The 22,950-nt window shown below is 40.7% G+C and overlaps 2 protein-coding genes across 2 annotated transcripts; one reads left to right on the top strand and one right to left on the bottom strand.

Moving 5' to 3' along the window:
- Positions 1–3,856: 3,856 nt before the first annotated feature.
- Positions 3,857–18,847, top strand: gpr155a (G protein-coupled receptor 155a). Its single transcript, XM_012851963.3, has 16 exons — positions 3,857–4,112; positions 4,195–4,834; positions 7,594–7,993; positions 8,283–8,448; positions 8,545–8,700; positions 9,502–9,585; positions 9,707–9,827; positions 9,928–10,012; positions 11,039–11,129; positions 11,226–11,427; positions 13,150–13,239; positions 13,455–13,585; positions 14,173–14,268; positions 14,359–14,420; positions 16,367–16,504; positions 16,680–18,847. Exons 2-16 carry the CDS (start codon positions 4,399–4,401, stop codon positions 16,873–16,875), a joined length of 2,454 nt encoding a protein of 817 aa, XP_012707417.2. The 5' UTR covers positions 3,857–4,112; positions 4,195–4,398; the 3' UTR covers positions 16,876–18,847.
- On the bottom strand, positions 18,729–22,557 carry scrn3 (secernin 3). Its single transcript, XM_036139320.1, has 8 exons — positions 22,468–22,557; positions 22,202–22,369; positions 21,942–22,123; positions 21,134–21,333; positions 19,815–20,027; positions 19,558–19,720; positions 19,292–19,472; positions 18,729–19,205 (listed from the first exon to the last, which is right to left on the bottom strand). Exons 2-8 carry the CDS (start codon positions 22,355–22,357, stop codon positions 19,044–19,046), a joined length of 1,257 nt encoding a protein of 418 aa, XP_035995213.1. The 5' UTR covers positions 22,358–22,369; positions 22,468–22,557; the 3' UTR covers positions 18,729–19,043.
- Positions 22,558–22,950: the final 393 nt, after the last annotated feature.

Below are 22,950 nucleotides of genomic sequence, written 5' to 3'. Positions count from 1 at the left end.
TGAAAGCAGTACTTTGAATAGTTGATGAATGAGGAAAATGAAGGAGAACCAGTAGCACAAGAATTGACCGTTGTGGATCAGGAAGAAGCAAATATTAGTAAGGATGAAGTAAGGAAGGAATTGAAAAGGGCGAAGAGAAGGTTACTTGGCCCTGATGATGTACCTGGAGGCATGGAAGTGTCTAGGAGAGACAGCAGAAGAGTTTTTGACTAGGCTGTTCAGTGAGGTGATAGAGAGCGAGAAGATGGAGGAAAACCTAGAAAGATGGAGGTTTGCCCTGGCAAAGAGAGGAATGAAGATTCACATGTGTGTGAGTGAGATGGATCAAATAGGGGCTGTGAGCTTACATGAAGTAGAGATAAAGGTGGATGAGTATAAGTACTCAGAGTCAGCAGTCCAGAACAACCACAAGTGGGCAAAGAAGCTAATAAATGTTTCCAAGCAGGTTGGAAGGAGTGTGTTGTGTGATAAAAGAGTGACAGTCAGAATATAAGGAAAGCTGACAAAGACGGTGGTGAGACCAGGGATGCTGTATGGTTTAAAGACAGTGGCACTGGGGAAGAGACAGGAGGCAGAGCTGGAGGTAGCAGAGAGGAAGATGTTGAGGTTCACTTTGTGATTGACGAGGATTGATTGGATCAGGAATGAGTTCATCAGAGGGACAGGCCATGTTAGGTGTTCTGGAGATGAAGCCAGAGAGGCTTGACTGAGATGGTTTGGACATGTACAGAAGGATAGCGAGAACATTTGGTAAAAGGATGCTGAGGCTGGAACAGCCATGAGGCCAAGAGGAAGACAAAAGAGGAGATTTAAAGGATAAAGTAAAAGAGGACATGAAGGAAGTTGGGGTGAGAGAAGAAGACGCACAGGATGAGACAGGAAAAGCTACGAGAGGTTCCATTAAAGTGCTTTAGTTTTTGTTTGATCAGATCACATGTCAACAATCAGCTACTGATAAAGACTGTGTCCACCTAAAAGGACTTTGAAATCAGCTCAACTTTGCTTCTCTTTGACAAGGACCTTTTAGCTTGAATCAACCATTTATCTCATGTTGCGTAATTACATACAGGTGCAGCTCAATAGGTCTGAACTCCACTGAAATAAAGTTCATTTATGACAGTATTTCAGCTCAGAAAAAGAAACTTCTTATTATAATATATCCATTCATTGCACATCTCAAAAAAATTCTGTTATCATCACGTAACAGTCTTGCACAATTATGGGGAAGACTGCTGACCTGTATAGGTACTTCCCATTTAACAAGTGAAAAAACAGAGTCAACTTTCTAATATTCTGGAACATGCGTTCAATTTGTGAGGAAATACAAAGTTTGCACAGTGTCAGACAACAGTAACAAGCAGAAGGAGGCAAAGGTGATCTTGCATGTAATTATAATTTTTTTATTCATTGCAGCTTTGGGCTGTTGATCTTCATCTCTCTGTATTATTCTGCCATCTAGTGGCAGCCTCCAGAACAGAACACATGGTTGTGTTTTTCTCCATCTCTCCTGATGTTTATTCCTCTTTTACGTTGTAGTTTTCTGTTTGCTTGTGTTTTCACCACATCCAGCATTATAATGTTCTTGTAATGGGAAAAGCTCTGGAATAAAATAAAATAAAATGCATGTGGCTCCTGTTAACCGGCCCTGCTGTGTTTTATGATTATCTTCTCAGATATCGTTGACATGTATTAGGTTAAATGTGATTATTGTTAACCAAGGTTCACAAAGGTTACATTATGTGTGAAATGGCAAGGTCTTTCCACATTTAAATAATTCCTTCATACATCGAGGCTGTGTGGCATAGAGTCTATTCATAGTATGCAAAGTGACTCAGCCACACTGCTTTGTGGAAGTCCCAAGCTATTATTCACTTCATACATGCAATTTAGTTATTTATTTGTCTCTTTGAATGTGTTTAAAACTCCTGATCTCTGACCTAAGAGTCATCTAGCAGAAAAAGCTGCTTGATGACTTCATATATGTAACAGACAACTCAGCAAGGAACCAAATTCCAACCAGTTTTTTGGATCGCTTGGCACTTTGTTGACAGCAACTTGTCATTAAGACACAAAATCTATGACCATAAACACCACGGTTTGACAGGCTTTAAATTGTATTTTTAGCAACAACAGGGTGGTCCCTAAAAGGCTCATAACATTTGGCACAGATGCTCATAAAAAGGATTATATATCTCACAGTTTCTGTGTCAAGTCTCTGCCAAGTGCATTGGCCCAAAGACACGATTTCAGAAGGCTTTCGGTTGCTGATTTGCGAGGAGATGAAGTCGCTCCTGTGTCGCTGTTTGCATCACAGGAGCAACTCCAAGGCTCCATCCAAAAACGTCTAATTAAAGCTCCTAGCTCCTGATCCTTGACCTTTCATGGGGTCATCAGTAAGAACTCTATGGTGGGAAGGAGAGGAGCTGTGCCAGTTTCAGTCATCACGTGACAGAAATGTACATGGATGATTCTAATCAAATCCAGGCCTATAGCCTTGCAAAAATAAACGACAAAGTGCAAGCTCTCTTCTCTCCGGACATTTTAATTAATTTCCATGAGGTGGGCTGTGCTTATATGTCATGTCACACAAAGGATTTTGGGATTCCTGATGCCGTCTTGGCGCCGGTAGGGGGCATTGCGAGGTTCCTATGCTTAATTAGCTGTGAGAGGAAGTATACAGGCTGACGCACTTCCGCTTTGGCTAAAGAGTCCTTACCCAAAAGATGTATTCAGATGGAGCCCAAAACAGGAATCAGATCTGGCATTTATAAAAGAACACACAACAGCTACCAGTATATTAAATACTGAACAAAGATGCAAGCCTCCAAAATCAACACTGTGGTCCAATGCAGAGGTCTAGACATTGTTGTGCTTGCCGGCTGATGAAAAGTGTTACGTGTCGGACTCTCTGTGCCGCCTTGCTATGTTAATGTGCCCACATTGGCGTGGTACTCAGTTGCAATGGAAAACCACCTGTGTAGAACTGAATCAAGTAGACCAGTACCAAATCCAGTCAAACACAGGACCTTCTTGTGACAAGGACGCAATAATTGCACCACTGTAGCCCGGTCCAAACATGTAAATAGTTAATAAAACACACAGCTCAGGTATAAAATCTACATTAGAAGCCAATTAACCATGTGATACACCATGGAGTGACGCTGAGAGAGGCTGGACCTGCAGCGTCAGTTCCAGCCTCTCTCAGGTAGAAAAGAAAAGAGCTAAGAGCTGCTGACTGTAACAGAAATGCAGTGAGAGCGTGTGGAAGAAACACACATTAGAGATGACATGGTCTTGAAAAAAAATATTTGTCTGTTGGACAGATTTGATTCATTTTGTGAAGTTGGTACTGGTCTGCATATTTTCTCTCTACCACAAACCTTCCTCTGCCCATTCTGCTATTTCTTCCACATTCTTCTCTGAGGCCTCTTCCTATCGTCTTCCTCTTCTTCAGACCATGTTGAAAACTGGGGGAAATCACGTGTTAAGGCACCCAGTGGATGCATTTAACCAGGTATGGTCAATGGCTTTTGTTTTAAAAAGGCAAAAATAAAAACATTGTTATTTTTATTTATTTATTTTTTGTCTTGCACTTGCAGAGACATATTCATGTCTCCCCCAAAACAAAACAAAAAAAAGTGGATCTATTCCAGGATCTATTGTGTGGCGAATTTTAAATAAAACGTAAATAAAACGTAACGTAAGAGTCGTTTATTTATAACTGTGTTTTTCCCATTCCATGCTATCGCAGCTGTTATAACCAAGTGTGATAACGCTTCGGAGGCGGAGCCAGTGTAGCCCCGCCCCTTCCCCCCTCTCTACGAAACATGATTGGTCAGACCGTGTTGACAAATCAGATATTATGAAAAGCGCAGGCAGTGACGTCGACCAGTGACTCCGTATGTAGCAGGGTACGTAAACACGGTAGTTTAACTCTTTTACAACACTTTACTGAAGATTAATGCAACTTTAGCTCCGTTTTATGTTTTTGTTCCTCCAAGTAAACGCTAGCTGGCGGTTAGCTGGCGTTTATAACTCCTGGTGAACGGCTCCTCCTGGTGAACTATACCGACACATGGGGGACCTAAGAGGGCAAAGTCGCTGTCACATCGGTAAGGGAGCGTGTATTTTTAAAGACGCACAAGCTTAAATCGGCTACATTATCTAACATGTCGCTTTATTTGTTGGCATCAGGGTGAAAAGTCGAGGCATTCCTTAAAATGCGAGCTTTTCTTTGGTCACAAGGCAGCTTCAGGTTGAATGAGAAGTTGACAGCTGCCTCATTATCTCCGCCTTCCGCCTTCAGTGTCACTCAGCGCTAATCGGGTGACCCACTCCACAGTAGCATGACCTCAGATCAGCCTTAGCAGACGACACGGGCCGTCCGTCACCGGCAGGATGGAGACAGCAGCAGGCGGCTTCAGCTTCTCCCACGGCGTGGAGGGGAGCCCCAGCCCTGGCCCACCTGCTGTGCCCTCCACCATGTCCATAGACAGGCTCCTACCTGCCCTCCTGGAGTGCTTTGGGATCATCCTGTGCGGATACATCGCAGGGAGGGCCAACATCATCACCTCCACTCAGGCCAAAGGGTTGGGCAACTTTGTGTCAAAGTTCGCCCTGCCTGCGCTGCTGTTTAAGAACATGGTGCTGCTGGACTTCGGGAACGTCATCTGGCCCTTCCTGTGGGGCATCCTCATCGCCAAGGTGTCTGTATTTTGCATCGTCTGCGTCCTCACTCTGATCGTGTCCAGTCCTGACGGACGCTACAGCAAGGCCGGTCTCTTCTCTATATTTGCAACTCAAAGCAACGACTTTGCTTTGGGCTACCCAATAGGTAAGTGTCTGTAAGTCTACGCCCTACATTAGTTGGGACGTTCAAAGATACGTTTGAATTGCTCCTATTTCAGAGTTGAGCCATTTAAACATGGAGCAACGTCAATGTTTGTTGTACAAAAAATAGATTTCTTGACACACATTTCCCTTTGTTAAAAGAAACCCTCTTTGCCATTAACTTCCAGTTACCTGGGTGTCAATTTAAGGAGAAGTTAAAGAATTTGGACGTAGTGCAAACATAACCCCTCAGCATGACCCTTCCACCACTGTGCCTGGCAGTCAGAACAGTGGGTTTTACATTTAAAAGCCTCTTAATGACTGCTTCTAAGATACTCTATTGTTGTGGCCGAGTAACTAAAACCTTTGTGTAGTCTGAACAGGCATTTTTCATCTGAAGGCATTCAGCTTGTCCCTGTGCTCTGTTGCAAATTCCAGTCGTGCTTGAAGGTTATTTCTTTTAAGCCACACACACAATTGTGAATACACTAATATTTTAAAACATGTCCCTTATCAGTTCACAGAGAAACACATTTCTGTTGTAGCTATCTGCAGGATTCTGACATAATTGTGGACTTCTCTTCTTTATAATAAATAGTTTGGGTTGTCTGCATGCTATCAGGAAAATTTCTAATTCATCCAGTTTTGGTGAATTTTGCAATGATTGTATTGGTTATATGACCCATATTTTCCCAGTTTTCTTCTTTTTTTTCCCTTCATCACAATGTCACCGCCACTCTTTGTGATGTTTAGCATCTCAGCCACTAAACATCTACTTCAACTAAAGTTTTCCAAAAGCCCAAAATATTATTAAAATGTTGAATTTATTTGAATGGCCCTTTTTTTAAAATAAAAAAAAGTTTGTATGGATCGGTTGGCTTCACTACATGACTGAACATTTAATCATATTCTGTATGTTTTCAATAGAGTTGAAGTCAGGAGGATTTTGATTTTCAACTTTTCCAGTCCAAAACCATGTTGTATGTCCTTTTCAGGATTATTTGCCTTTTTGTAACACTAAATCATGTTCAGGTTGCAGCATTCTGACCCGAACTGTCGCCTTAGAAAGAAAACCGATTAGAATGAACCGTCATTCGCATCAGAAATTTGCTGCTGCCTAGACTGACCAGCTAGACGCCTTGGTGGTGGCAGCGTCATGCTTAGGGTTTGTCTGGCTGCCAGTTGTTCGGGTGCGTCGCGTAAAATGGCTGGAATAATGAAGACGGAGAGCTAGTTTCCATCAAATCAACAGCTTTTTTTTTTTTTTTTTTTTTTTAACTTTCCAGCCAGACGTTACATAATGAGAAGTTCAAATTGTTCAGGGCATTGTGATTCAGATGCCCTGAAGCAAAGATATTCATGCCATCGATGGGTGTGCATGAACCTCTAACCGTCACTGCAGGTGTAATTTCAACAACAACCTGCATCCTTAGGTGAAATAACTTAGGTTTAATCTAATGCAATATATGAAACCATTAATGTTTACGTGACGGGGGGAAACAAACGTAAGATATGTGTCCCTTGTTGGCCATGTTGTGACTCAGTTTAACAGTCGGGGCAGGATGAACCTATTTGCAATTCAGATTCAAAGCCGCGGCAAGATTTCCATACAATGGCCGTTTGTGTCGCTGTCAGTGACACTTCTGTTTCTTTTGTTGTTCTGGTAACTTTCTAAAACCACACCAGAGCTTTTGATCTGCTTCATGCCCAGATGACATCTAGGTTTCATGAAAAACTTCTGAATTATTAACTGTTCTAACATGAGAGGACTGCATTATGTGCCCTCATGATTTTTATCAGTTTTATCGGTAAGAACCGTTGGTGGGCAGAAAGCTGAGAAGGGGACAAAATGTGAATTTTGAAACGGAGGTTAGTACAATAGATTGAGCGAGGGGTTGTTTATTTCTCCGACATAAATCCTATTTATTTAGTTTTTCATTCATTTTCCCCCAGTTATTCCATATGCTCTCCAGTAGGAAAATGCAGATCATGGCTGTTTTTTGTCGTTCTTTTGTCAGCAACACCCTGCAGGTCATTTAGGAATGAGCATTTACAGATTCAGCATCTTGAATCTAATACTACACTGAATTTAATAAAATAAAGGTATATGTTTTTTAAAGCTCAATATTTCTACAGTGCATTAAAAAACTGGAATCCATCAGTATTATATTGTCTTCAGTGGTGTGATTGTTTACCAACATAACACACAGTGACATTCAGGATGCTTTATTAGTTGCTTTCTATGCAGATGATTTGATCATACCAATAGGAAGCCTCAGCAGCCAACACAGTCTCTTAAATTGATGAACTAATGTGGATGGACAATATTATAATACAGTTTTGCTAGCAGGTCTGTAAGTTAAAAACTGGCTCTGCAAATTGTGGCTTGGATAAAACCCCAAACCATACACCAGCAAAATGTATTGGGGAATTACATTTATTCAATAAGTCCTATACCAACTCATTTTAAAAATGCATTTATCGATTCTTTCCTTGGATTGGGCATCCCTACCCTCCACTTTAAGAGTCATTGGTTTGTGTAATTAATTTGTACAATATTGATTTTCTTTCTGCCTAGGCAGATCTGTACAGTTGAGTATTGTTCATAACTTTATTTTGTTATGATATAACATCTATATCTTTACTGCTATTTGCATGTGTCCAGAATTAGTTCTGTAAACCTTTTAGAGTAAAATATAATATAAAGTATTAACAAGATTTACCTGATTTCTTTGACCCATTTGCCTTCATCTCTATCCACAGTTGAAGCCCTCTACCAAAGCACATACCCAGAGTACCTCCAGTACATCTACCTGGTTGCACCCGTGTCCCTTATGCTCCTGAATCCCATCGGCTTTGCCCTGTGCGAGATCCAAAAGTGGAAGAACCAGGGAAACCACCAGCAGAGAAAACTGCTGATCGTGGGACACGTGATCCTGCAGGTCCTAAAGAACCCCATTGTGTTCATGGTCATCGTAGGCATCATCGCCCACTTTGCCCTGAACCAGAGAATCCCCGCTTTCATGGCTGAGTTCATAGACGGCTTGGCCAACTCTTTCGGTGGAGCAGCTTTGTTCTACCTGGGTCTGACCATGGTGGGCCAGCTGAGGAGGCTGACCAGATCCACGGTTGTGACGCTGATTTTGCTTATTACAGCAAAACTGTGAGTGGAGTTTAATTGCACTTTATGGGCATTCTAGACCACTAATGCTTTGCTATTACCATTACGGTGATGCATGGTGTTAGAGGGCGAGTGAAGCGAAGTGCTCCCAACATGTTGTTTTGTGCGAATGGTTTAGATGACTCAGGCCTTTCTCGGACCACAAGTCGTTGCAAAATTTCATGTTGCGGTCTCAGGAGCACATAGCATCTTATCAGCTAGTTTATGTAAGTATTTTAGTTCCACCTCGTTGCACTTTTAACTGTTTCATCTCCTCCTTTTGGACTTCTAGGCTGGTGATGCCCCTGATCTGTAAAGACATGGTGGATCTTTTGGATACGGCCAGCAATACTACGAACCACTCCAGCCTCTCAGATTATGCCTTTCTTTACGGAGTCTTCCCCACCGCACCAAGCGTGGCCATCTATGCCGTTTACTATAACGCAGAACTAGAAGTTGTGAGTCGCTCACTGTATGAACAGCACTTCAGCTGTCCTATTTGCTTGGTAGTTTTCCTCTTTATGCTTTTCTGAACATGTGTTTCGCTGTGACAGGTGGCCTCAGGGATGGTGATCAGCACTTTTCTCTCAGCTCCCATAATGTACGTCTCGGCCTGGCTACTTACCATCCACTTGATGGATCCCCAGTGTTTGATGAACTCCCTGGAGAATGTCAGCTTTAATATGAGCATAGTAAGCTTAGTGGCTCTGGTAAGTCACGGCGTAACATGCACAGACTCGCCTTTCACAACTTGTTTTTCACCAGACTAGTTCCTTAGTCTCTTTTGTTTTTAGTTTTTCCTGGAAGATCGTATCTTAAGCTAGCCAGTTAATGTCGGCTGGATACGTAGACCTAGTTTACTCTGTTTTGGAGTACATTTCTCTCGTTCACCCACAGACAGTAGCTTCCTTTTTAAAAGAAGTGATGGATATTTATAAAAACTTTTTTTTTAGTCTTTTAAAAGACTAAACCATCTGTCATTGGAAGGCTCAGCTGTTCAGAGGAAGAGTTGCCACTGACTCAGACGTGCTTCCTCATTCTCACTTTCAGTGCCCCTTTTAAGGAACTTTATTTTAGCCCTGTCAGTGATGAAAGATAAACGCCTCAGGTTCTGCATTTACCATTGTCATTTGCCACTGAAAGGGCATGTTTCCTTTTTTCAATATTGCTCTGGCGTGCTGTTCAAGATGGATAATTTATTTACATCACCAAGATAAATGTAAAAAGCTTCAAGTAAGGCGGTGTCTTCCGTTTTTACACTAAAGGGTCTTTATGTGCCTCAAACAGGCATTTCAAAATTCCTTATCTGCTCTGAAGAGCAAAGTAAGGGCCGGGATTTATTCATGTCATATCATTGAGACTTATCCGGTTTTTGTACATTTTGTCAAAACCTTCCCAAATTTTCAAAAGTGCATTTATTTTTAGTTCAACAGCCAATGATTTTAAGAGTTTAACATCTGTGCAAAAGTATATTGTTGTATAACTTAATTTAAAATGTTTTTTCCCCCCAGCTGTGGACAGTTGCTGTCATGTTTTTAAGTAAAAAGTATAAGAGGCTACCTCATATGTTGACAGTCAACCTGTTCTTGGCACAGGTAAGCAGTCTTAGTTTTAATTATAATTCCCTCTGAAATAAAACAACTACAGAACTGTAGCTGTAAGTCCCTTCTCATCAGCAAAGCCTTTAACTGTGTGTTTGGTGCTGTGGTTTTATAGCTTTTGAGCTGCGTTGGGATGATTCTGTGGAACTTTGTGGTGAGGAAAGACAACTTCATTGCACAAGTCTTCACTTTTACACTGCTCTCCACTTCACTCTATAGCAGTTTTCTTTGGCCAGGTAAACCCACATTCATCCATATTATGCGGAGTTAATTCTGCTCCAAAATTTTTATTTGATTGTCAGTTCTGTAATGGAAATGTCTTTGATTTTTTTTTAGGATTAATAGCACTCTCGATTGTGCTCATTAAAAAGTATGAAGACCTGGGAGGAGCAACAGGCGCAGTGGTGATCGCGGGATGGGGGTGAGTTATTTCTGATTTACAGTGAAATTTAATTCAGTGTATATCTGAAATTATGTCATGTATCTGTTTTACCAAAGATGATTGTACAAGCTTATGTTTTCTCAGCCACTATTTAATCTGTGCTATTTAAAGGAAACTAACCTAAATGTATTTTACAGAAACTCAAAAGCCGAGAAAAATTATGGATAACATCTGGCAAAAATAAAAATGTTCATCTAAATTGTCTAAGTCATCGAAGATAAAATTATGTATTTTAATGTTCTATACATAAGTATAATGTATAGAAAGTCCCTTTTGAATAACTGTGCATGCACAAGACCGTCTTGCATTGCTCTTTCTCTCTTCAGAGGGGATCGCATGGAAACTTTTTTTTTTTTTTCCCAAATCCACTCTGGTCCTAATTCTTTGTACTGAGGCCTTCTTCTTTTCACAAACTTGTACGCAGTTTTATTCTTGCAACTCTGAGCCACGTTCAAAGTACACGGTGAGAGCAGCGGAGCTACAATGAAGGCTAATACTGAAGCTAACCGCTAAGCTAACCGGATACATAAACACTAGAAGTGCGCATGCATATCCAGCAAGCAGAAACTAGCTAGGAACGTGCACATTGGCGTTAAATGAGCGCATCAGAATGATGCCATGTGGGACGACCGATAGATAGGGCGATACCCCCGGCACTTGAGCGACAGAGGGGAAGAGGGCAGGACCAAAACTCTGATCAATCCCTGCCCTTCGGCCCAAAGGGCAGCTCTCACAGATTTTTAATTTTTATTTTCTGAATACATCATGTATTGGCTACTTTCAGGATGGAAGGACGATTTTACCTAGTGTAACAAAAAGTGTTTCTGAACAGGATTACCAATTATAGCTTTAAGGTCTTCATGTTGTTCTCTTGTTCTGGTCCTCCATGCTAATCCTCCCACTGGTTGTTAATGTGGATCAGCGCCACAGGTCTATGTTTTATGGCAGCGTTGCTAAGCAGTTTCTGTTTGACATTTTCATTATGTGAACGAACATGTTTTACAGGATCCCGTGTTTGGTAACCTCTGTTTTGCTCATGTTTGGCGAAAAACAGTCTGACGCTATCGATTTCTCATTCTTCTACGGCAAGCTACAGGTACAACAAAACAGAGGAAGTATAATGTCATTGTCTTTTTAATCCCTAGCAATATTTCCAAAAGCTCCAAATATTGACTCTGTGTGTTTTTGTTAGATAATCAGCACCACGGTAGTGGTCAGCTTCAGCATACTCCTGGGAGGAGGCTCTTTGGTGTGTCTCAGCAGAGGAAGTTGGGTGCAAGATGAACAAAATCAAGAAGGAAACTCTTCATCCGAAGCTGCGCAGGATCATGTGACCGAGGTCGAACCAGATACTCGCACTCTCATAGAGGCAGAAAACACAGAAAGAGAAGGAGGTACTTTCTACTGTAAAATGTTTTAAATTTGTTTTGTTTTTTACAAATCGTTATTCAAGTGGTTGAATAGATACTTTTTATTACCACTTTAGCAGCAGTGAAATCAACTAACATGACTGAAAGTGCGTAAACGGTTCTTATACCATAAATGGAAAGAAAATTATGTAACAAATGCAACAAAAAGCTTGCCTGTTCATTTCCGCCCAATGCTGTTTCATAATTTTGCCTTTTCGTTTATTTATAGCAGCTACAATGGATGATTGCAGGTTAGCAGTCAGTAACTAGTTTATATTAATGTTAAGATATATTTCAGTAGAGCTGCACGTGATGTTGAATCTCAGTCATCATGGCCTTATCATTGTGTGCAGCATTACAATCAGAAAGAATTGCATGGATGCAACACTTGGTAGTCCATGATCTTTGGGTGCCATGTATTATGTTGGTCAATCTCAATCAGTAATATTCAACAATAACATTGTAATGACATGTTTTTCTAATAGCATGCAGCCTTACTTTTATCCATATCCAAAGTTGGTTATTAAAACGCTAGTGAGTACCAGCGATAAAGGTAAAAATCTGTAATGCGGATTAAGATGCATCTACAAGCCGCTGTTAGCAAACTGGTGTAAATGGCTTTATGTGTTATGATCGCCCTTGTCTTTCATTTAAACTTATGTTAAAAAAAACTACTTAGTAAAAGAAAAAAAAAACAGAAATGGTGAGTCATTTTCTAGCAGTATCATAAGATTATTTCCCCTCTGAGCGCCTGATCATGTCCAACCGCATTTTTACAGTGCCTTGCGACTGTTGCTCTCTTAAAATTCTCACTTATCTTATCATGAAAGAACCACAAATATTTGTGTATTTTAATAATAATGGATTTTTACGTGAAGATCAATACAAATAGGACATAATTGTGTAGTAGAAGGGGTTTTCTGGATTGTTTTAGAAATAATAATGTGAAAATATGTTCAGCTCAACACAATGTACTGCAGCCTTCATAATTCACCTCATATTGCTATAGAGTGCTACTGAGTGTAACTTAATCTCAATATTGATATAAAGGCCACACAGTTGTGTTAGGTAACATTATTGAACAAACAGAATGATGAGGACCAGGGAACACAGCAGACAGGTCAGTGTTGAAGTTATGGAGAAGTTTAAAGCAGAGTCAAGTCCCAAAGATATACAGAAAGCTAGTCAAGATAAACCCTAAACTACTTGCAGCTAGAAATGTATCAAAATGTGGTTTAAAAAATCATGGTGCTGAGTACAAATGCACACCACTCTTTTCAGATTTTTACAAAAAATCTTTTTGCAAAGTGCGTATCCTTTTACTTCCACTTCACAATTATGCACCATGTTGTGTTGGTTTGTCGTACACTATCCTAATAAAAAAACATTCCAGATAGGAAAGCGATAAAACCATTTGTTGGATGTATTGTTTCTGTGGGTTCCTTCTAGCTGATCACAGGTTCACAGCAATAATATAAGGAATCAAATCAAAAGTAACAAAGTGTTGTTGTAAAGTGGTTTTATTTTATATTTTTTATCGAATCAGTATGGTTTTATTTTAATGTCAGGCTGTCAAACAGAAAACCACAGATGTTGGGTTGCTGTGTATTCTGTGAATACTGTTAGCGCTGTCTATTGTTAATAATACAGACATGAAGTGTAATTAAATATTAAAAGGGCCCTTTTAATTTTTGGTTGCTCTATCAGATTGTCTCAGATGTGCCTGTGCCCCAGCCGCGCCCATGCCTGACATGATCATCAGCACAAATGTGAACAACACCCCAGCCTCACTCTCAGGTATGCCACTGATAACGAACCGATTCTTTCTTAGGTTAATATTTTGAACACACTGCAACCCCACAGTGGGGGCGTTTCAGACCTAAATCTTATTAGAGAAGGGTTGGAATAGACATTTTTGTATTTTATGGATGGTGAAGGCCCATTTGGTGCAGCAAAGTCCTTCCTTTTATGAGTGGTTTGTTCATTTTCTGTTCTGCTGCTGCCCTCTTCAGGTCAGTGTGAACATGGCTGCGAGTCAACAGACTGCCTCCTTGCTGAAATGGATGAGCTCCAAGAGGTTGCAGACAGACAAGTGGTCCGCCATGTGCTCCTGTGTCTGCTCCTGACTGTCTTCCTCCTGGCTGTGAGTCGAGCACCACCATCATCACAAACCAGTCTTATAAATGTGCGATTTCCAGCTCTGTTCAGACGAATACAAAAGTAAAACCATGTTTTCGACCTTAAGGAATTGTTGTTTTTAGCTAAACCACTAATGACATAATTATAGTTTCCCCTCCTGATAATACCTTGTAAAACTCTTTCTTGCGATTAGGACAGCACTTGGTCTCCTCCTATAACCTTTCACACTGTTTGACCACAAAGGACCTTTGATCATTCCTGTTTACACAATCACTCGAGATCATCCTGGGTCCTTGCTTACGTGTCCTTCCCTTCAGCCCGCAGACTTTCTGTAGGATTTAGGTCTGGAGATAGAAATGGCCTTGGAAGAAGTTGGATTTTTTTCATCCCTATTCTGTTATAAGACTCAATTAGAACCGCATTTTCAGTGCAGTTATTTAAAAATCTGGTATTTCAAATGGCTCTTGATGCCATGCATGCTTATAAGGTTTCAGGGCCCAAAGCATCACAGATCCTCCACCATGCTTAAGAGTGACCATGAGGTAATTTTCCTTGAGTGTTCACTGCTGAAACACTCTCTTCTGACAACAGAACTTCTCCAGCTGTCTCTGGCTGCTTTACAACCACCTTCACGGGAGACTCTACTTGGAGCTTCAGTTCTTCTGTGCTATAGCCAACTACGGACAGGTCAGTCTAATTAATAAAGAAGTCTGCAAATCATGTAGATTTACTCTCACACAGAAGTGCTGAAATAATGTTTCTTCTTCTGGTTCACAGGGATTTATATCCTTTGCCCTCTTTGGGCTGGACAAGCATTTCATTTTACTGCCATTGAAGAGGTAATGTGATGAAGCATGATTATTATTTTTATGTGCCTACACTCCTATTCAGCAGGAATGTCTTAACTTCAGACTTTTACGACTTTATTTATAGTGCGCTTTAATCAGGTTAGATTGATTTTACAAAATATCCCTGCACTGAGTTTTAAAAAACAAGAATTGGGCATACAACTGTGATGCCACACAGGGTCAAAATTATTTATACAGACTAACATAAATACACTTCCCCCACTGATATTTGATGAAGTGACTCTTAAAAAGTTGGAAAGAAACCAAATGATTTTTGTAGTCATCCACAATGATATTAAACCGCTGTTTTTATCAGGAGTGATAGAGCTTATTCAAATAGGCCAGTTTCATGGCATAGAATTGGCCCTTTAAGCATTTTCTTTAAGTTTTTAATGGGTTCACATCTTGGTCGCTTTAGGAAGCTTAATATCGGCGGGTTTTATCCAGTCTAAAAGCGGTTCTGGATCATTGTCCAGTTAGAGCAACTTATTCTGTCTCCTGGTTTCAATTGCAATGCTGCTGATTTGGGATGAAGTTGGAAACGTATAAAGTAATGCTCCTCTTTTGTGCGATGCACCTTGACCACAGCTAGCTAAATGGACCATCAGCATGATGCTGCCACTGCCTTACTACACAGTTGGTACAAGGGTTTTGGTTTCAAAGTGTTAGCTTGACCTCTCCAAACATTTTTCTTGTAATTGTGAACAAAAAAAACTTAATCTCAACACAAGGGTCTCTATGCAGCTAGTGGAGTCTGAAGGTGCTGAATTTGAAGCAGGTGCTGAATTTGAAGCAGGTGCTTCAGTGTTGGTTGCCTCTCTTCTAGCTTCTGCTGATATAATTCTGGCTTCACTGCGAACAGTAACACTGGAGCTTCAGCATCTTCCTGTTGATGATAGGCCAGACTTTAGGTGGTTCCAGGACATTCAATGACATTTATTTTATTTATTTTTTATATAACGGCAATTCACAACACATGTCATCTCAAGGTACTTTCCAAAGTCAAATTTAATCAAATCATGAAGACTTGTCAAAAGGTTTCAAATCTAAGGAGACCCAGCAGGTTGCATCAAGTCTCGACAAGCAGCATTCGCTCCTCCTGAAAGAGCGTATAGAGCCACAGTGGACAGTCGTCTGCATTGTCCATGGCTTTGCAGCAATCCGTCATACTGAGCAAGCATGAAGCGACGGTGGAGAGGAAAAGTCCCCTTAAACTGGGAGGAAAACCTCCAGCAGAACCTGGCTCAGTGTGAACGGTCATCTGCCTCGACAGACCGGGGTCAGAGGAGACGGAGCAGAGACACAAAACAGCAGAGAAGCATACATTGATCCAGGAGTCCTTTCTATGTTAGAGGGTAATGGCAGGTGATTTTGATATGGGCGGATGCCCAGGGCAACATTGGACAGGAGGACAAAGGAGCTCTAGATTTAAAAAAAAAAAAAACAACAACAAAAAAACATGCTTTACTTAGATGTTAGATCTGCCCTGAATGAGGAGACTTGTGTGGAAATCCGTCTTCAACACCAAACACACATCAAATAGGTAGAGTGGTCTAATATCCTGCCAGAATTAAGCCAGAAGTGCGTTGATGGCTGCTTAGAGTTTCTTTTTGTTTTATTACTTGCTCTAAGACATTTATCTAAATATTAGCAGGGCTTTTATGTATTTGATTCAGTTTGTACAATTTTAAAACTGAGTGGTTGAAAGGAACTTCAAAAGAAATATAAATTTGAGCAGACTTTATTTACAGAAACGATTGCAGTAATACTATCCGCCCCCAAAAAAGAACAGATCAAATCATTTATAAAGGTTCACAATTAATAATACAATACTATTGCCAAATATGCGTGTGTATGTAAACTTCTGACTGTACCATGCATTATGTGCCCCTTCATAGTTTACATTTACTTTATTTATTCTTTAAACTGCTGTTCAGGTTATACAATCACTGGTTTAAGAAGAAGAGAGAGGCGGAACCAGAGGCTGATTTACCAGATGACGTCAAGATGACCTGCCTTCAGTTCACCAAATACCACAAACAGCAGTGTTTTCATGACATTGTTAAAAAGAGAAGGTGAGAGCAGGCCGGTTTACCCAAAGCCGCCCTCTTGAACAAATGTGCTCACTGGTCTATGTTTCTGACATCCGCTAACATCTGTAAATATATTCCCTAAATATTAACTCTGGGACAGTGTTTCTGGTGTGTTTGTGCAGCATCCCCTGCAGCTAAAAGCTTCATTGCCTTGCAGGTGTGGGGTGATGACCAGGCGGGACTGTTTTCGCGGCTCCGAGCTGGTGGACTGGCTGCAGCAGGTGGGCTTGGCGCAGGACCGCGGCGAGGCGGTCCTCTACGGGATGCGGCTGCAGCAGGGCGGCGTGCTGCAGCACATCAAGCAGGAGTACAGCTTCGAAGACAGTCAGCTTCATTACTACTTTGCTTCGTAAAACCAACAGCATCAAAGCCGACTGCGATTTTATTCCCAAAGGGACACATTTCGGTTCAGGCAGGAACGTCTGCTTGGTTCCCGCACTGTACAATGCAGCTCTCCCTGAGGCTTGTTATGCAACATTTAACACCAGCTGAGCAGCAACCTACTGTGATTTATTATTATTTTTTCTGTTTTGTGGAGAAAAGGGAATATGTATTATTTTTTTAACCACCTTAGGTGTTCTAAGATTTCTGAAATGTGACATTTCAGCTGCCTTGTTTAACTGTGACTCAATACAGATGAATATGCTTTGAGATGATCCCGCATGTTCAGTAAACCCTTGAGCCAGGCAATCAGAACCATTTATTTGGAGGTGAAACCGAACGTGCATGCACTGTAATTACTTCAGTTAACCTTGGTTGTGTGGGAAGAACCAACGGACTGAGGAGTTTTTCCTTTACGGGAAGGGATCATTGGGAAAAACATATATAGTATACTTATTTTAGAGTTACAAAAAACTCCAAAATAAGTATATTTTCATGCAGTCGTAGGATATGTTTTACGTCTGTGTGAGTGGGGAGACAAAACAAGATGTTGTTGTAGGAGGAAAAATGCTACCTATCTGCTGAATGTATTTATTTGTTTTTTTGTTGAAACTAGTGCAACAAGGGTCCTACAGCTGCAGCTCCAGAGCCACTTATAGGTCCTACGGCCCTCTAAAGTGGCTCTTCTTAACTTAAAATAAAAAAAGTGGCATTAAAATGAACAAAAAGGCAATTTAAAAAAGGACATTTTGTTTTTTTTTAGAGGTTTTTCGAACATTTCCATTCAATTTCCACAGCAGTATGATACTTAAGGTTTGTTTTCTTTCCAGTCCTGTTCTCACATTTGGTTGGAAATTAAGCGCTTTATTTTATTTTTAAGCGACCGATCATCGTTCGTAAATCGGACTGCCCAACCCGTTTTTGTAAAAATTGGGTGTTTATGTTCTAAAACTTAAAATTTTAATTAAAAGCTGGAGATTCTTTAGTTTAAAATGTTTTTTTTATGTGTTTATAAATGTATTTTTTAGTTTGTTTTTATGGCAGGGCATGTTTTTTTTTTTTTGTTTTTTTTACTCTAGGTTTAGAAGAAGCAAGGCCTAAAATTAATCATACAGGCTGCTGAAGCCTGTCCTAAAGGGAATACAAGGAAGATAAGATTATATGTTAAGTATTTTTTATTTTATTTTTATTTGACAGCGATTTAAAAAAAAAAAAAAAAGAAAGCATGGATATTGTTGCTTTGCAGGATGTCATGACAAAAGCCTTGTTGGTTGGAAGGGTTACATTTTACTGGTATCGTTACGGGTATCTTGAAAAATGGCCAGCTCTAGAAAAAATGTTTTTGAGTTAAAATAGTCAGAAACTGGACCTGTTTGCATTACTGAATGTACTGAACGCCTCACAATTTTGAACAACATAATACCGGTCATGTGATTTTTCTCTTTACTCGTTTAGCGTGAACGTTGTCGAGCATAAACGCGTTTTCCAGGCACATATTCATGCGGTAAGCTCCCATATGTTTTCCAGCACATATCTGTGCTGGGTTCATATATTTGTTCTTGAGGGAAACGTGCAGCTCCTGGTCCATGTTTGTGATTGAACGTCAGATGAAAACCTGGATTGATTTACAGCTGAAGACCCACAGAGACGATGAATATATCCAAACAGTCAACCCATGATAATAGTTGCTATGTAGAAAAAGGGTCTGCTGTGTTGACTTGAAAATGCGCATCTAGACTAATCGCCCGTTACATGAATTTTGTTACAGATTAGTGCTGCTTTTTTGATTACTTTGAATAAAAAGCAAATAATTGTCTATTCTCAAGATGTTTTATGAAATTTATTGCTGCAAGTTGTTTATAAATCCTTTTAATAAACTTTTCAATCTGTAGTGTTCTGCCAAATGCCGCACATCTGCGATGCAATAAACTTTCAAAACTTTAATTATACATACTGTTATTGTCTACAGTTAATAAAAGGATTTTTTTTTTTTCTATAATGCAGGATTAATTTACAGTTCTGTGCAATGATTTCTCCAAGTGCTTCCTGGTTCATCCTATTGACATGTTGGTAATTAAGCCTGACTCCAAGGCAGCACGTCAGGAAACACACTGTAGTCTCGCTGCCCTTCTCCATCATCTCAAGCTTTGCTGTAAACACTCAGCTCCTTCTGGACAGAGCCGTTGAACAGGTTCACCAGCAGATCGGGCTGTCTCACGCCCACTTCAAGAATCTTCTCCATCTCTGTCATCGTCTCTTTCTCAAGCTGCCTCAGACCTTGTGTGATCTTCTCTCCTCTGTCCTGAAAGCAAAAGGATGCATTAACAGCAAAACCTCTCCATGGTAAAGGATCAGGTCAGTGCACTTTGTGGCCTTAGGCTGGTAAACCTTGTAAGATTCGATGATGGCGGCGATCAGCTTATGCTTGACAAACAGCGGATGTTTGCGGTCCGGTTTGCTCTGGAAGCGGGGTTTCTTCTTCACCGGATCATCAGGACCAAAGCTGGGGGAGGTCGTCTCCTTCAGCTCGTGGGCGTTCTCAACAAACACGAACGGCTTGAAAACAGACCTGTCAAACGAAGGGAGGACAGAGTAAATCTGTAGCTGCGCTTGTTGCCCGTGAACAGAGGGCCCGACGGGCTGCGGCGCGGCACCTCTCGGGGTCTGGAGTTGCGGTGAAATAGTGAACGCCCGGCAGGGCCGGATCCGTGGGTACCACGGACACCATGCTTCCCGTTGTAAGGAACATGCCCTCCATGTTGATGCCGCTCTCTTTATCTCGCAGAATATCCATCATTGCCTCTGCGGTAATATGACCTTGAGGGTGGAGAAAACAATACAGACATGAAGAAGCTGTGAAGGGTTCCACCTTTTTTTCCTGTCAGCTTTGCAGACGTCTGAGAAAACCAACCATTTCTCTTTTCCAACAAGCTCTTCCCCTCACAGTACCGAGTCCCAGCAGACTCGATTCTGGCTGTGGTAAGAAAGGAGTAGACCGTGGCAAAGTTGAACTCCGACTTCCCGTCCCACCAGCCTTTGCTTCGAGCATATTCCCTCATCTCTGGATGCTCCTTGTCGATCTTCGTTGTTATTCCGTACTGGTTGGAGATGTTCCGATGGCCACCTGGAAACGGGGCAAAAAATATAGTCTCCAGTAGCTGATGTGCCACGACAGAGATAACTGCATGGAGAGTTGCACAGCTGAAGGTACATTTAGGATGTTCCAGGTTTGGGTAAAGTAGCAACACTGTATTGGTAAACGGTAAATATGTTTCAGATAAATACAGCTCTTAAATCTTGAAAAAATCTTATTAAGCCTTTATAAATCCTTATCCTAACAATATGCAGTTTATTTATGTGTTAACTTGCAAAGGGACCCCCTTTTATATGTAACAACCACATACTTAATAGTATTCTAATGGGATTTTATGTGATAGATCAACCAAAGTAATGCATACATATGAAGTGGAAAGAAAAGGGGTACATGATTTCCTTTTTTCAACAAATTCAAATCTGTAAGTTGTGCATTTGAATTCTGACAGTTTTGGGTCAGTACTTTGTAGAGCCACCTTTCACTGCAATTGCACCTGCAAGGCTTTCGGGGTATGTCTCCACCAGATTTGTACACTAAAATGTTTAAAACCTTCTTCTTTGCAAAATAGCCCTAGTTTTTTTAGGTCTTACCACCGATTCTGAATTGTATTTAGGCCCAGGCTTTGACTAGACAATTTTAGGTTAGGGTATAATCCGAGCCATTATTTGTAGCTCTGGTTGTAGCTTTAGAGTTGCCAGCCGGCGGGAAAATTAATCTTCAACCCAGACTCAATTGTTTTGTAAGTTTCTTTCCAGGACTGCTCTGTATTTAGCAAAATCCATTTTCATGTCTGCTCTTACAGGCTCCCATGTCCCTGATAAGGTATCGCATCCCCACAGCATGATGCTGCCACCACAAATGTTGCACTGACTGGTGTGTGTGATGTATGGAGATGATTTTGCATTTTGGCCAAAAACCTATATATTTTTTTTACAACAGAGCCACTCAACATCTTAACAAAAAGGACATTAGAGTTTAATTTGTGGTTGTAAAATTAGCAATGGTGAAAAAGCTTAGGGGGTCTGAAAACTTTTGTCTGAAGGTGTTGCAGACCCATGGTGAGTCTCAGAGCGCACAGCAACTTAAACCCATTCCCTTCATTGCCGAGCTCGTTTTTTTTTCTGTTCTGTGATCACCTTCCACTCTCTCTGCCGCCCAGTGCCTCCCGGAGGTTTCCAGCAGCCACGCCTCTTTTCGGTCTGAGATGAGGAAGCTGTTGTGGTAGGTGAAGCCACATTGATCCTCCATACACGGGCCTCCCTGACCGTACTTCTCCAACAGGCCGGCGATAACGTCGACGGCGTTCTCAGCCGTGTCGGCTCGCTCAAGACCAAGTCTGTGGAATATCAGAATGACACATTAATCTTCTATTGTTTTCTGTTGACAAACATGATTAGAAATAATTAGAACCCCTAGAATAAGATACAGGTACAGTAATGTTTGATGGTCAATGGTCATTTTAATTTCCCTATGGGGTGTTAGCTGCAAATTTCATCACATTTCAATCATTGCAGAGGAATGTGAGTAATCCGTCCTCTAACAAAACAGGACGGGTGTGGCAAAAAAAAGTGAACACCCGTCAAGGTATGACCATCTGCCTAAACTGAAAGCATGAGTAAGGTATTGATCAGACAAGGAACCATTCATGGTAACCTTGAAGGAGCTGCAGGGATCCACAGCTCAGGTGGGAGAGAAAAGCATGTCACAATTTGCAGATTTTTTTTTTAAATGTATTTATTTATTTTGTAAAAGAAAAGTTAAAACTGGTCCCTTTTCCTTCTTCTTCACAATCACACACCAGTTTGTGCATAATCATGACACACAATAATCCCATTTTCTACATAAGAAAAAAATAAAAAGTTTAGAGAATACAGCTACATATGTTTGCACGGCTCTGTAGAGTTTAAGCATCTAACATGGAGCTGAACAGATCATCTATTTTACCTGACAAGGTCCATTCCTAGCAGAGCCTCGTCCCCATCAGCGCTCTCTCTGCCCCACACTGCCTCATTCCCAATGCACACTTGATGTTCATTCGCACCCATCTCAGCCCCCCACATCCAAGCCGGCTTGCTCAGCACCACTGCATAGGTGTGGGCGACTTGCTCGATCTGTATGTATGTGCACTTAAAAAAAAAGTGAGATACATGAGATTAAAAAAAGTTATGAAGAGTCCAACTCAACCAGGAGCAGTCATCACCTACCTCAACCTTCTCCCCTGGCGCATGGTCTCTGGCAGCAAAATACACAACCTCTTGGACTTCATCGCAGGGTCTGTCCGAGTTTTTCCCAAAAATGACGCGCTGTCCCTCAGAGGAAGGAGGCAGAGCCACAAAGGTGTCACAGGAGGATGGAAGCATTTCAATCACAGACTACAGGTGGAACAAAAAATGATTAAGTCAGTCAAAAAAGTTATTTTATCACAGTCCCGACAACCTTGTTCACGACACGGGAAAAACGTCCTCGCTACCTGATCAGTATCGGTTTCTATTCACGCTTGTCTGGAGGATTACAGCTGTCACGGCTCACAGCACTGACACGGAAACAGCCCGGTCACGTGATGAAAACAAGAAGTCAGGCCGAGATTCGTAGTGATAGAAACGGAGACTGAAACGGAGTAAATCTAACAAAATTGGCAAAATATATGAACATTTTTTACTTTTGTTAAACAAAATTCATCTTACCCCATAATTAGTGTGTGCTATTATTTATATAGCATAAGGTAATAAAATCTAAATAGACAAAAGGTTTAAAATATATTAAAATATTAAAAATATTATTAATAATAATAATAATAATAATAATTTTACATATTATTCATTTTTTTATATTGCAAAGACATTGTTATTATTTTTACATAGCAACATTTAATAAAATTGAGTTTTATTCTATTATAATTAAATGAATAAAACTGTTGTATTTTTTAAATTGCTTGCATTTTTCTCATTTTTAT

Source organism: Fundulus heteroclitus, chromosome 7, assembly GCF_011125445.2.
Source record: "Fundulus heteroclitus isolate FHET01 chromosome 7, MU-UCD_Fhet_4.1, whole genome shotgun sequence".
In the NCBI taxonomy this organism is placed as follows: Eukaryota; Metazoa; Chordata; class Actinopteri; order Cyprinodontiformes; family Fundulidae; genus Fundulus; species Fundulus heteroclitus.
This window is presented reverse-complemented; position numbering and strand designations above follow the sequence as displayed.